Raw genomic sequence first — 14,091 nt, 5'->3', positions numbered from 1 at the left:
CAATGATGATCAACACGAAGACGGGTGCAAAAGCAAGATTTGGGACCCCAGAATTCATTCTAGCAATCAACACTCTTGGGGCCTTGTCACTTGTTCAAATTTTATTGGAAGCTTGATGCGCCTAGTTTGGGATCCCGGAGGCTATTGGAATTGCAAGCATTGGTGGGGATTCCTGGACGAGTTCAAGCACAAGCCACCATGACAAGGAGCTCACCAAATGTCCAAGTTAAGGACTTTAACTAAAAGTGCTAGGTGGGAGACAACCCACCATGGTATGATCTTTCTTGTTTATTAGTTTTATTTCCATTTCTGCATGTTTAATTTATTTTGCATAAAAAAAAAGACGAGGGATCTGAGCAAAAGTCTGATTCAGAGGCTGAGAAAGGACTGCAGATGCTGTTAGATTCTGAGCCTCCTGCACTCGAAGTGGATTTTCTGGAGCTACAGAAGCCCAATTGGCACGATATCAATTGCGTTAGAAAGTAGACATCCTGGGCTTTCCAACAATATATAATAGTCCATACTTTGCCCGAGATTTGATGGCCTAAACTGGCGTTAAACGCCAGCTAGAAACCCTTTTCTGGCGTAAAATGCCAGAACTGGCACACTTCTTGGCGTTAAACACCCATTTTGGTACCCAGGGTGGTGTTTAACTCCAATTTGAGGCACATGCACGTGGAAGCTTGAAATCTCAGCCCAAACACTCACCAAGTGGGCCCCGGAAGTGGATTTCTGCACTATCTGCACTTAGTTACTCATTTTCTGTAAACCTAAGTTACTAGTTTAGTATAAAAACTACTATGAGAGATTCATTTTGCAACGGATGACATTTTACATTTCATATTGTATCCTCTACAATATGAGTCTCTAAACCCCATAGGTGGGGGTGAGGAGCTCTGCTGTGTCTCAATGGATTAATGCAATTACTATTGTTTTCTATTCAATCACGCTTGATTCTGTTCTAAGATACTCACTCGTACTTCAATATAAAGAATATGATGATCCGTGACACTCATCATCATTCTCAAAGTTTATGAACGAGTGCTTGACAACCACTCCTGTTCTATCTGAGCTCAACATAGTCATTGGGCGACAGCTTGAGTGCGTATCTCTTGGGTTTCTAATCCACGAGTTTGACTTGCATCTCCTAACAATAGAGCATTCAAATCTGTGAGATTATAACCTTCATGGTAGAGGCTAGAACCAATTAGCAGCATTCCTGAGATCCGAAAATTCTAAACCTTGTCTGTGGTATTCCAAGTAGGATCTGGAATGGGATGACTGTGACGAGCTTCAAACTCACAAATGTTGGGTGCAGTGACAGTGTGCAAAAGGATAGAGAGATCCTATTCCGACACGAGTGAGAACCGACAGATGATTAGCCGTGCAGTAGCTGTGCCTGGTATTTTCATCCAAGACGAGAGATCCGACAGTTGATTAGCCGTACAGAAACCGTGCCTGGACCATTTTCACTGAGAGGATGGATGGTACCCATTGACAACGGCGATCCACCAACATACAACCTGCCATGGAAGGAAGCCATGCGTGTTTGGAGAAGAAGACAGTAGGAAAGCAGAGTTTCAGACGACAAAGCATCTCCAGAACCTCAACCTGTTCCTCATTACTGAATCACAAGTATCATTCATTTAATGTTATTTACTTTTCATAAACAAAATCATTTTTGTCACTAATCTCCTTTGCTTCTCTCTTGATATTCTTCCATCTCCGCCATGACCTTGTCAAATGCTCGATGCAAAATTCCGATCAACTCTTCATACTCGGATGCAAATTCACATATATTGTGTGACCGAAATACCAATTTGTCAAATCTCTTACTTCTTGGCTCCAGTATAGGTTCATCTTGACTGCTCTTGATGTATGTATGCCTCCTCTTTATGTTCTTGCTCCAGCGTTCCAATATGTATTTTGGTGCCACGTTATCCACTCGCTCAAAGCTTAAAACGCATAGGGAATGGCAGCACAATATGCCCCTAGACTCAAACAGCAAGCAATGGCACTTTACATCTCGTGATACTGCGTTATAGGTGATGACAAACTTGTTGAATATGGAGTTGGAAACCTGCTCTATGTCTTCATATGTTGTGAAACCTAGGGTGGAATGTGTTCCGAGGGTTACCTGAAACTGTAGGTCGATCTCGGACGAGATCTTCTGTGCTGGTCAGAGATGACGTATCCGGCTGGTGGATGGCGGTCGGAGCTGTCGTGTCCGACTTGTTGGACTGGCTGCACTGCTGATCCTTCATCACCGGAGGGTGGGGGTACCTGCAAGAGACTCCGATGCTTAAGTTAGCATGGGTATTAAGCAGGTTTATTGTAGAATCAGAGCATGAGTTATACCTGGGTGCTCCAGTGTATTTATAGTAGCGTGGGCTGACCTTTCTGATAAGATAAGTTAGTTATCTTATCTTATCTTATCTTTATCTTGAGTGAAGTCAGCTTATCTTTAAGGGGAACCGCCTTTATCTCTGTAGGCTTGGACTGCCTTTGGATTTGGGGCGTGTTCCTCTATTTGGGCCCTTTACTGGGCTTTTCCTGTCGATTTGGCCGATCTCTTTAAGAAGAGGTCGGATAGTCGGACCTGAAGAGGTCGGTCGCTTTGCCACCAATCATCCCGGGTCGGACAGTTTGACCCAGGGTATGAACAGTGCCCCTGCTTGAGCTCGGTTTTCTTTTTGAGGTCGAGTTCTTGACTTCGGTCCTTCTCTAGTGAAGCCAAACTCAAGCATTTTGTCGATTCCTTTGTAGAAGCTTTTGAATGTAGAATGTTTTTCCTCTAAAAGTGCGCGCTTTTATATCGGCGCTTTGGGAACGTGCAAGGGTTTAATGCTTTCATTAATTTTGTCATTAATTGCCCTGTTTCTCTTTGGCTCTTTCATTTTGATTTTGAAAATCCCAAAAACGGTTTCTCTCCTTCGCCCTTTTCGTAACTTCTTTCTCTGCTCTCTTCGCTCTCTGTTTTTCATTTTGTTCTTCTGCTTCCTTGCGTTGCGGTGTTGCTTGGTGATTTTCTTGGGCAGCTTTTGTTTCTGCGCTTTCGTCTTTCTCCTCGAAGTTTCTCAACATCTCCAGGTTAGTCCTGTTTCATATATCCTCCTTGTTTTGCTTTGATTTTGACCCTTTCTTTAGAGAAAGTTTGGATCTTTTGTTTTGTTATGCCCTATTGTTGTGTGTTCTGGGAGTTTCTTCATTTTCTGTATGGTCCTTTTTTGCCTTTGCTTAATGCTTTTAGGGTTTTGCATGTTCTTTGTTGTTTCCGTTCTGATGCCGTTTATCCAGAAAAAACTCGTATCTGTTTCTTACTTTATTTGACGGTTGCTTTGCCTGATTCTGAAAAAGTTCGCACCTTTGATGGTTTCTTCTTGGCGTACTTGATTTTGGAATGCTTTTGCTGATAGATTGTGATGACTTTTTCTTTTTGACACTACTTGCTGTTTAAAGTCTTTTTCTTGTTTGAAAAATGCTGGGGTGGGAGCTGTAGATTTTTCTGGAAACCTTGCTTTCTTACTGCCTCCAAAGGATGCCCCAAGATTTTGGTTTGAGTCTTGGAGTTTTACTTTTCTGTGTGTTTGCCTGCATCGTATTGAGTTGTTTTCTCCCATGTCCGAGATGTTTTTAGTAATCCCATATTCTTTTCTTACTTGTAGGATTAGTTGGCCTCATGTCCTCTCGCAATAACATTGTAGAGATGTCTTCCAGAGTTCCCGAGGGGATGTCCGATTGGCTGAACTCCCTTGTTTTGTTGTGTGTTTCTATTGTGGATGCTGAATTTTGCACAGAGCTGAGGAAGCGCCATAGGATTTGTGATAACTATGCTCGCGAGGGGGATTATGAGCTTGTTGCTCCTGATTCCGATGAGAGAGTTTGTTTTCCGACTTCCGTCGAGGGGGAGCGTCCCTCTTTCTATGCTTACGAATACTTCTTCAGCCAATTAAACGTTACTTTCCCTTTTACTCCTTTTGAAACTGACTTGTTGTGGTCTTGCAATATTGCTCCGTCCCAGCTTCACCCAAACTCCTGGGGTTTTATCAAAATATTTCAACTTCTTTTTCAGGAGTTGGACATAACACCTTCTGAAACTCTTTTCCTTTATCTTTTTGTCTTGGCCAAACCTAGAGGTTCCTCCAAAAAGAAAGCTTCCTGGGTTTCTTTCAGGTCGGCCCAGGGGCATAAAGTTTTTGCCATGTATGATGAGTCTTTTAAAGATTTTAAGAACTATTTCTTCCGAGTTCGTGCCATTGAGGGGGTTTGCCCCTTTTTTCTTGATGAAAATGATGAGCCTGCTTTTCCTCTGGAGTGGCAAAAGAATTTAAGAGTGCCACGTTACACATGGGAAATGCTTAGTGAGGTTGAGCGGGCCTTTGTAGTTGTTCTTGAAGATTTGTGGGGGAAGCCTCCCCATCTTGACACGAAGAGATTTTTGAGTGATCCATCTTTGGTTCGGGCTGCTTTGGGTACTGTCTGATTTGTTTTTATACTTGCTCCCGAGATTTGCTTCTCCTGTTGTTGTAACTTGTCTTTGATTTTTGTGTTTTTCAGAGATGTCGAAGAATAATGATTCTATGAGGGCCTATAAGAAGGCGAAGAAGGCAACCACTGCTTTAAACATCTCGGCCAAGGCGGCCGGAGAGGGATCTTCTCAGCCTCCAGTTAAACCTCCTATATCGAGTTCTCCCGGGCTGAGGAAGGCAATTCCTACTCCTCGGGTCTGTCTGGTCGATCCTCCACAATCTTCTGTTGCAGCTTCCGGTGCCCCTCCTAGTAAAAAGCAAAAAACAATTGAGCCTTTCAACCTTGATGCCCCTGACTTTGATGCGGTTGAGTTTGTAGATCAATAAATCGGCCCTTATGGTGCTCTTTCTATGGACGACGTGTTGCTTCTTCATCATTTTGATTATATCACCCGGAGTGGTATCAAGTTGGCACACATGGGGGCAGCCCTATATCGAACTGCTCAAAGTCTTCCTCTCCATGCCACTAAAGCTTTTATGGAGGAGGCCAAACAGGAGTTTGATCGGATGAAGGGCTTGAAGGAGGAGCTTGAAGTAAGGGTGGCCAAGTTGGAGAAAGACTTGGAGAATGAAAAGGCTAGTTCCACTTCCCTGGCTGGTTCTCTGAGACTAGCCGAGGACACGGCTATGCGACATAAGGACAGTTATGTGACGTCTTACCGGGAGGTGTTACGTCTGAGAGAAGAGTTGGAGAATGCCCGGGCTAATTATTTCGAACTCCAAGGTCATCTTGTTGGCAGTATAACTGTTGCTTATGAGAACCTGAAGGAACAAGTTCGGGTTATTGCTCCCGAGGCCGACCTGACCCTCTTTAGCTTGGAGAACGTTGTCAGGGATGGCAAGGTTGTCCCTGATGACGAGGATGAGGATGATGTCGATCCTCCCCCTGTAGCCTCTACCAAGGTGTCGACTTCTGCTATCCCTGCCGAGGTTGGTCCTCCCGCTTCTGATCCCGACTGCCAGATCTTGAACCGGGATGACGGTACTGTAGATGCCGTTCCTCTCTAGACTCGCCCTCCGTCTCCTCGGGCTGATGCTACTAAAAAGTCTTCTGACCCTTAGCTTTTACTTTATTCTGGATATGTAGTTAGCCCGGCTTGTGGGCTTTTTTTTAACTCTTTATGTTTTGTTTAACTGCTGATACTTTTCTGTTGCTTGCCTAGCAACTTTTGTTTTTTTTAAAAAAAAACAAAAGGTAGCTCGCTTTAGCTTTTTTAAGATAGGTTTTAGTGGCCTCCGAGGCTTTTATAACCTTGTGGATGATATCAGGCTTTTTGTGCTTGACTTGGTATCTCTTTTTCTGTGAATATTGGAACCTTGCGGCTTAACCTTTTTTGGTTTGCTTTATACTTTGTAGCTTGAATCCTTTGTGGTTGTAGGTCCAACTTGTTTCTTTGGTTTTCTTTGCTTTGTATGCTTTCTTAACGTTGGTCCCCTTCTAAGCTATTTTCGTAATCCTGTGTCTTGGATCTTTGCTAGGTCTCCTTCAGGGATTACTTTTATAACTTGTTTTTGTAGGAGTTTGACTTTGCTAGGTCGACCTCTTTCTAAGTTATTTTTGTAATCCTCTTTCTTGGACCTTTGTTAGGTCTCTTTCAGGGATTACTTTGATGACTTTCCAGTTGTAGGAGTCCGACTTGGTTATATCGGTCTCCTTTAAGTTATTTTTGTAATCCTCTTTCTTGGACCTTTGTCAGGTCTCTTTCAGGGATTACTTTTTTATAACTTGTTAGTAGTAGGAGTCCGACTTCGTTATATCGGTCTCCTTTAAGTTATTTTTGTAATCCTCTTTCTTGGACCTTTGTCCGGTCTCTTTCAGGGATTACTTTTTATAACTTGTTAGTAGTAGGAGTCCGACTTCGTTATATCGGTCTCCTTTAAGTTATTTTTGTAATCCTCTTTCTTGGACCTTTGTCCGGTCTCTTTCAGGGATTACTTTTTATAACTTGTTAGTAGTAGGAGTCCGACTTGGTTATACCGGTCTCCTTTAAGTTATTTTTTGTAGTCCTCTTTCTTGGATCTTTGTCAGATCTCATTCAGGGACTACTTTTATAACTTTTCATTTTGGGCTGACTTTGTCATGTCGAGCCCTTCTAAGTTAAAGTAATCCTCTTTAATAGGGTTGGCCAGACCTTTTTCCAGGGTTTACTTATAACTTGGGTTGACTTGGTCCGACTTCTCAACGTCGGCCAGTCTTTAAGTTATTATTTTAGCGATCCGTAAGACCTCGTCAGGTTCTTTTTTAGATCACTTTCGATAACTTCTTACATTATTCTGTGTTCATCTTTGCCGATTTGTAGAAAGTGGTTGTCATCTCTAGATCGTCCTTTGGGTGAATCGCGTTTTCACCTTTATCGGACGATTTGTTGTTATCGTGATCGTGCAGTGAAATTGTTTTTCACTTTCTGCCGATCTGTCGCTTTATAATCGGACGATGAATGCTTCAGATTAATGCGTCTTGAAATCTTTGTAGAACATCTAAAATGTACTTTATTTAAAATAAAAGTGCAAATATATACATATGGGATTGTCTGAGTCTCAACTTGGTGCCTCATTAAAAAACCTTTTCAGGAAAAAGAGTGCATCCAATGATGAGATCTTTTATCTCTTCTAACTGTAGTACCTTCTTAGGTTACAGGCGTGCCATGACCTGGGAAGCTCTCACCCATCGAGTTCAGACAGTCTGTAGTAGCCCTTCCCAAGTACTTCTACAACTCGGTAGGGTCCTTTCCAGTTTGCTGCCAGCTTTCCTTCTCCTAGTCGAGTTGTTCCGATATCATTTCGGATTAGGATGAGATCATTCTCTGCGAAACTTCTTGGTACTACCTTTTGATTATATCTGGAAGCCATTCGGCGCTTTAGAGCTTCTTCCCTGATCCGAGCTCTTTCCTGGATTTTGGGTAGCAAGTCGAGCTCTTCTCTCTGGAGTTGGGAGTTTATTTCCTCATTTTAGTGAATTACTCTAGGCGACCCTTCCTCAATTTCCACTGGGATCATTGCCTCTATTTCGTATGCTAATCGGAAGGGAGATTCCTTCGTGGTGGAATGTGGCGTTGTTCGATATGCCCATAGGACCTGTGGAAGCTCTTCTGCCCAGGCTCCCTTTGCATCCTGTAATCTCCGTTTTAATCCGGCCAATATGACTTTGTTAGCAGCTTCGGCCTGCCCATTGACTTGTGGATGTTCGACGGAGGTGTACTGGTGCTTTATATTCAAGTCGGCTACTAGTTTTCTGAAGCCTGCATCTGTGAATTGGGTGCCATTGTCTGTGGTTATTGAATATGGAACCCCGAACCTTGTGACAATGTTTCTATAATTGTTTATGATGGTGTAGTACTGTGCCTCCCTTTTTAACCTCTTTGCCTCATTTTCTTCTGTGGGGAGCGTTCCTGTTCTGAGGTAGTTGGCTATAGGGGTCATCCATCCTTGGTCCTGACTTGTTATGGTCAGGACTTTTTCCTCTTCCGAGATTGACGGGTTCTGCAACATTTCCTGGATGAGGCTTCTATTGTTACCCCCTGGTTTGGTGCTAGCTAGTTTTGAGAGTGCGTCAGCTCGGGCATTTTGTTCACGGGGTATGTGGCAGATCTTATACTCCCCAACTTGTTCGAGCTGTTCCTTGGTTTTATCCAAATACTTTTTCATGGTGGGATCTTTGGCTTGGTAGCTCCCTGTTATTTGTGATGTGACCACTTGTGAATCGCTGTAAATGTTGAGTTTTTGAGCTCCGACCTCTTTAGCTGGCTTCAAACCAGCTAATAACGCTTCATATTCCACCTGGTTGTTTGAGGCGGGGAACCCGAACTTGAGGGAGAGCTCAACTTGGGTTCCTTGGTTGCTTTCTATTATCACGCCCGCACCACTTCCAGTTTTATTTGAATAACCGTCCACGTAAAGATTCCATTCTGTGGGGTTTCTAGGGCATCTGTGAATTCTGCAATAAAATCGGCCAGATACTGTGATTTGATGGCCGTTCGAGCTTCATATTGGTGATCAAACTCTGACAACTCGACTGCCCATTGTAAAATTCTGCCTGCTAGATCTATTTTCTGCAATATTCCTTTTATGGGCTGATTAGTTCGAACCTTAATGGTGTGAGCCTGGAAGTACGAGCGGAGTCGTCGATATGTTAGGATAAGAGTATAGGCAAATTTTTCTATTTTCTGGTAGTTCAGCTCGGATCCCTGTAGTGCCTTGCTAATGAAGTAGACGGGTTGTTGCCCATTTTCATCTTCTCTGACTAGTGTTGAGGCTATTGCCCGACTCCCTACTGCGAGATATAATATGAGCGGTTCTCCTTCTCGTGGTCGAGATAGGATAGGTGGCCGTCCTAAGAATTCCTTGAAGTCTTTGAAGGCTTGCTCACATTCTGTCGTCCATTCGAACTGTTTTCCCTTTTTTAGAGTGGGATAGAAGGAGAGAGATCTTATCGCAGCTCCTGCTAAGAATCGGGATAGGGCTGCCAATCTCCCATTGAATTGTTGTACTTCTTTGACACTGGTTGGGGTCTTCATGTTGAGTATGGCTCGACATTTGTCTGGATTTGCTTCAATTCCCCTTTGTGTGAGCATGAAACCTAAGAATTTATCTGCTTCTACTGCAAAGGTACATTTTGCGGGATTGAGTCGCATGTTGTGTTTCCTTATGGTGTCAAACACTTGAGCCAAGTCGGATAATAATGTATCTTTGGTTTGTGTTTTTATCAACATGTCGTCCACATAAACTTCCATAATTTTTCCGATATGATCTGAGAAGACTTTATTCATTAGCCATTGATACGTAGCTCCTGCGTTCTTGAGACTGAAAGGCATCACGATGTAGCAGTAGTTTGCCTTTGGTGTTAAGAACGAGGTATTTTCCTGATCTGGTGGGTACATAGGGATTTGGTTGTATCCTGAGTATGCGTCCATAAACGAGAGATATTTATATCCAGAGGAAGCATCTACCAGGGCGTCAATACTTGGGAGTGGGTATGGATCTTTTGGACAAGCTTTGTTGAGATCGGTGTAATCGGTGCACATTCGCCACTTCCCATTCGATTTTTTCACCAAGACGACGTTGGCTAGCCATAGCGGGTATTTCACTTCTCTTATAAATCCGGCTTCCAGTAGTGCCTGTACTTGCTCTTCCACAGCCTGGGATCGCTTTGGCCCAAGCTTTCTTCATCTCTGCTGTACCGGTCGAGATCCTGGGTAGACCACCAACTTGTGGCACATTAGCTTAGGGTCTATGCCTGGCATGTCCGCGGCTTTCCATGCAAAGAGGTCGACATTATCTCGTAAGAATTGTATTAGCAATTCTTTTAAATCTCCTTTGAGGATTGTGCCGATATTAGTTATTTTTTCCGAGGTGTCCCCGATCTGAATTTTTTCTATCTCGCCCTCTGGTTGGGGGCGAAGATCTTCTCGTCGTTGGACTCCGCCCAACTCGATTGCGTGGAACTCTTCTCCTTTACCTCTGAGGTTTAGGCTTTCGTTATAACAGCGACGTGCCATCTTTTGGTCAGCTTTTATCGTGGCTATCCCTTTTGGAGTTGGGAACTTCATACATAGGTGTGGGGTCGAGACTATTGCACCGAGTTGGTTGAGTGTTGTCCGACCTATGAGAGTATTGTAAGCTAAACTTACATCGACTACGATGTAGTCTATTTTGAAGGTCCTGGATTGGTCTCCTTTTCCGAAGGTTGAATGTAGTGATATATATCCTAGTGGTCGAACCGGGGTATCTCCTAACCCAAACAGACTGTTTGGATATGCCTTAAGCTCTTTTTCTTCTAAGCCGAGTTTGTCAAAGGCTGTCTTGAATAAGATGTCGGCAGAACTCCCTTGGTCTATTAAGGTGCGGTGTAGGTTGGCGTTTGCCAATATGATGGTGATGACCATGGGATCGTCGTGTCCTGTGATGATGCCGGACGCGTCCTCCTTAGTAAATGTTATCGCTGGGATGTTGAGTGCTTCCTCCTCTCCTTCGACATGATATACTTCTTTGAGATACCTTTTGCGGGAAGATTTGGAGATCCCTCCTGCTGCGAATCCGCCATGTATCATGTGGACATGTCTTTCTGGTGTCCGAGGTGATCGTTCTGTTCGCTCGGTATCTTCATCCCTTTGTCTTTTTCTTTGATCATCATCTCGGGTGGCCAGGAATCGATCTAATTTTCTTTCCCTTACCAATTTTTCTATGATATTTTTTAAGTCGAAGCATTCGTTGGTGGCGTGTCCTCTGACCCTATGATATTCACAATATTCCTTCCGATTTCCTCCTCCCCTTTTTCCTTTGAGGGGCCTTGCTGGGGGAATTTTTTCTGTATGGCAGACCTCTTTGTATATTTCGACTAGGGATGCTCTGAGGGGAGTATAATTATGGTATTTTTTAATTTTCTCCCCTTGTCGGTCTTCTTTTCGTTTAGATTCCTTGTCTTTGTCACGGTAGGAGGCCCCCGATTTTGAGGTCTCTCCTAACCGAGCGTTTTTTTCCATGTTGATGTATTTTTCTGCCCGTTCCTGCACTTCGTCTAAGGAGGTCGGGTACTTTTTTTATATAGACTGGCTGAAAGGTCCCTCTCGTAGGCCGTTGATAAGTCCCATGATGGCGGCCTCTGTGGATAAGCTTTGTATGTCCATGCATGTTTTGTTGAATCTTTCCATGTAGCTGCGGAGGCTCTCCCGATCTCCTTGCTTGATCCCTAGTAGACTAGGGGCGTGTTTAGCTTTATCTTTCTGGATGGAGAATCTGGCGAGGAACTTTCCGGCTAGATCGTCGAAGTTTGAGATGGACTTGGGAGGTAAGCTGTCGAACCATCTGATCGCCGTCTTCGTGAGGATTGTTGGAAAGGCTTTGCAGCGAACGGCATCTGAGGCATCGGTAAGGTACATTCTGCTTCTGAAATTGCTGAGATGATGGTTGGGATCAGTGGTGCCGTCGTACAAAATCATATCCGGGAGTTTGAAGTCTTTTGGAATTTTGGTTTTCATAATTTCCCTGGTGAATGGATCCTGCTCTTTGCGTGAGCTTTCCTCAGGAGTAACCCGAGGGGCTTTTAATTTGAGATCGGCTTCTAATTGCTGTAACTTGTCTTCCAATTCTCGACGTCGCCGTATCTCTCTTTGTAGATCCTTTCCGACCTCTCGTTGTTGTTGAGTTTCTTTCTCGAGTTGCTTTAAACGGTCTTGAAGTGCGTCTATGATCCCTGGATTTGATGAGTCTTTGTCTCCGTTGGATTCCGGAGTATCCTTTAGCGTGGTGTCCGTGTTCTTGTGCGATGTTCTGTTTTCCAGATCTGAATTGTGGTCGTTGTCATGGCCGTCCGCCATGGTATTGGGATGACTTTCAGGTTCCCCGGCAACGGTGCCAATGTTCCGAGGGTTACCTGAAACTGTAGGTCGATCTCGGACGAGATCTTCTATGCTGGTTGGAGATGAGGTATCCAGCTGGTGGATGGCGGCCAGAGCTGTCGTGTCCGACTTGTTGGACTGGCTGCACTGCTGATCCTTCGTCACCGGAGGGTGGGGGTACCTGCAAGAGACTCTGATGCTTAAGTTAGCATGGGTATTAAGTAGGTTTATTGTAGAATCAGAGCATGAGTTATACCTGGGTGCTCCAGTGTATTTATAGTAGCGTGGGCTGACCTTTCTGATAAGATAAGTTAGTTATCTTATCTTATCTTATCTTTATCTTGAGTGAAGTCAGCTTATCTTTAAGGGAACCACCTTTATCTCTGTAGGCTTGGACTGCCTTTGGATTTGGGGCGTGTTCCTCTATTTGGGCCCTTTACTGGGCTTTTCCTGTCGATTTGGCCGATCTCTTTAAGAAGAGGTCGGATAGTCGGACCTGAAGAGGTCGGTCGCTTTGCCACCAATCATCCCGGGTCGGACAGTTCGACCCAGGGTATGAACAGAATGCATTGATCTTGTGATACAATTCACTTTACCTCTAAATTGACCTTGAACTTCCCTGAACTTCTCATGGGTATATACATGCTGAAACTGTGCCTCTATTGCTAATTTTGTTGCGTACGGTATCACAGTGTGAAAATCTACAGCATCGAATTCTCTCTCTGCTTGTTCTCCACTTGTGAGGTAATTGTCGTATTGCTTCACGAATTGTCTCAAGGAGCTATTCTGTGTGATGAACTTGTTGAAAAATGAATGCATGCTCTCGCTCCTTTGTGTGCTTTTCTTCCCGGCCCAAAAGTGGTGATCCAAGTAAACTGAAATCCATATATGCCGATCCTCATACAACTCTGCAAACCGAACCGAATTTATAAGGTGTGGTGAACCGAAAATAGTGCATGCTTTTGGGAAAAAAATATATAAGCATAAAAATTATTCGAATTGAGATGTCAATTACCTGAAAGCCACTTGTTGCCTCCGAGCCCATACTTTGTGAGGAAATCATTCCAGTTTTTGTCAAATTCATCTTTTGTGTACGAGTTCCAAACAACACGGCTCATCTCTTGTTCAATATCAATGTGTCCTTTGTAGCTATTTAGTTTGCTTGGGATCTTCTTCATGATATGCCAGATACACCAGCGGTGAATTGTTGTTGGCATGCATAGCTCAATTGCCCTTTTAATCGATGTGCATTGATCGGTAAGAATACCTTTTGGTGCCTTCCCTCCCATGCAACGTAGCCAACACTCAAATAGCCATTTGAATGATTGAATGTCCTCATTTTTCATCAGCGCACATCCAAGAAGTGTCGACTGCCCGTGGTGATTCACACCAACAAAAGAACCTAAAACCAAATTGTACCTGCATAAATAACAAGCACACTATGGTGAACCAAAATATGTATAGCCACTAAACATCAAAAGTATCTTTGAAAGAACTGAATACCTATTTGTATTATAGGTGGTGTCAAATGAAACCACGTCTCCAAAATAATCAAATGTAGCCCTGCTTCTTGCATCAGCCCAGAATACATGTTTAATGCAGTGATCACCTTCAAGGTTGAGCTCAAAGAAGAAATTTTGGTTTTTCTCTTTCATTCTAACTAGGTACTTCCCAAATTTTTTGGCGTCGTCTTCTTCGAAAATATTCCGTACTTTCCTTGTGATGTAATTCCTTACGTCTTTTTCTATAAAACCTAGTTCACAGTGGCTGCCAGCTGCTGCCACAAATGATTGGTAAGTTTTGCTCGGTCTGATTCCAGCTTCCTCGTGGGTTTCAATGGTGCGACGCACGAACATGCTAAGCTCCCTATGTTGTTTGAGCATCTCAGCCTGGTCTGGACAACAAGGATGTGAGTGATTTAAAACAACTTTGGAAATTGTCCAAAGACTAACATCCTTCATTATGTGTATATAAATTCTGGCCGGACAATTTAACCCATAGCTGAAGGATTTGTCTTTAAAGTTGGAGATATCTTTGATTTCCACCTCCCCTCTCTAGAGCATACAATTAGTTTATTCTTAATCTTGTCTCCATCCCGAGTCGTGTTCTTTATTTTGGTGGAAAAACCAACAAGTTTGGAATAATGTTTGTAGAACTTTCTAGCTTCTTCTAGGGTCTTGAAAATCATTCCCACCTTTGGGACAAATTTTTCGTCCACAACACAGCTG

At 43.5% G+C, this 14,091-nt stretch overlaps 1 protein-coding gene across 1 annotated transcript; it reads right to left on the bottom strand.

Moving 5' to 3' along the window:
- LOC107640459 (protein FAR1-RELATED SEQUENCE 5-like) lies at positions 1,688-13,824 on the bottom strand. The gene is made up of 3 exons (XM_016343979.1): positions 13,367-13,824; positions 12,879-13,282; positions 1,688-2,109 (listed from the first exon to the last, which is right to left on the bottom strand). Exons 1-3 carry the CDS (start codon positions 13,822-13,824, stop codon positions 1,688-1,690), a joined length of 1,284 nt encoding a protein of 427 aa, XP_016199465.1.

The sequence above is a fragment of the Arachis ipaensis genome, chromosome B05, assembly GCF_000816755.2.
Source record: "Arachis ipaensis cultivar K30076 chromosome B05, Araip1.1, whole genome shotgun sequence".
Taxonomy (NCBI): domain Eukaryota; kingdom Viridiplantae; phylum Streptophyta; class Magnoliopsida; order Fabales; family Fabaceae; genus Arachis; species Arachis ipaensis.
The sequence above is the reverse complement of the archived record's forward strand: the minus strand, read 5'-3'. Positions and strand labels throughout refer to the sequence as shown.

What these genes read in the sequence shown, in the direction of transcription:
- LOC107640459 (XM_016343979.1), bottom strand. Translation starts at nt 13,824, where the DNA reads ATGAAGGATGTTAGTCTTTGGACAATTTCCAAAGTTGTTTTAAATCAC. An exon ending in ACCACCTATAATACAAATAG is followed by an intron (nt 13,283 to 13,366) that starts GTATTCAGTTCT and finishes TTATTTATGCAG; the next exon opens with GTACAATTTGGTTTTAGGTT. An exon ending in AGGCAACAAGTGGCTTTCAG is followed by an intron (nt 2,110 to 12,878) that starts GTAATTGACATC and finishes ATTCCACCCTAG; the next exon opens with GTTTCACAACATATGAAGAC.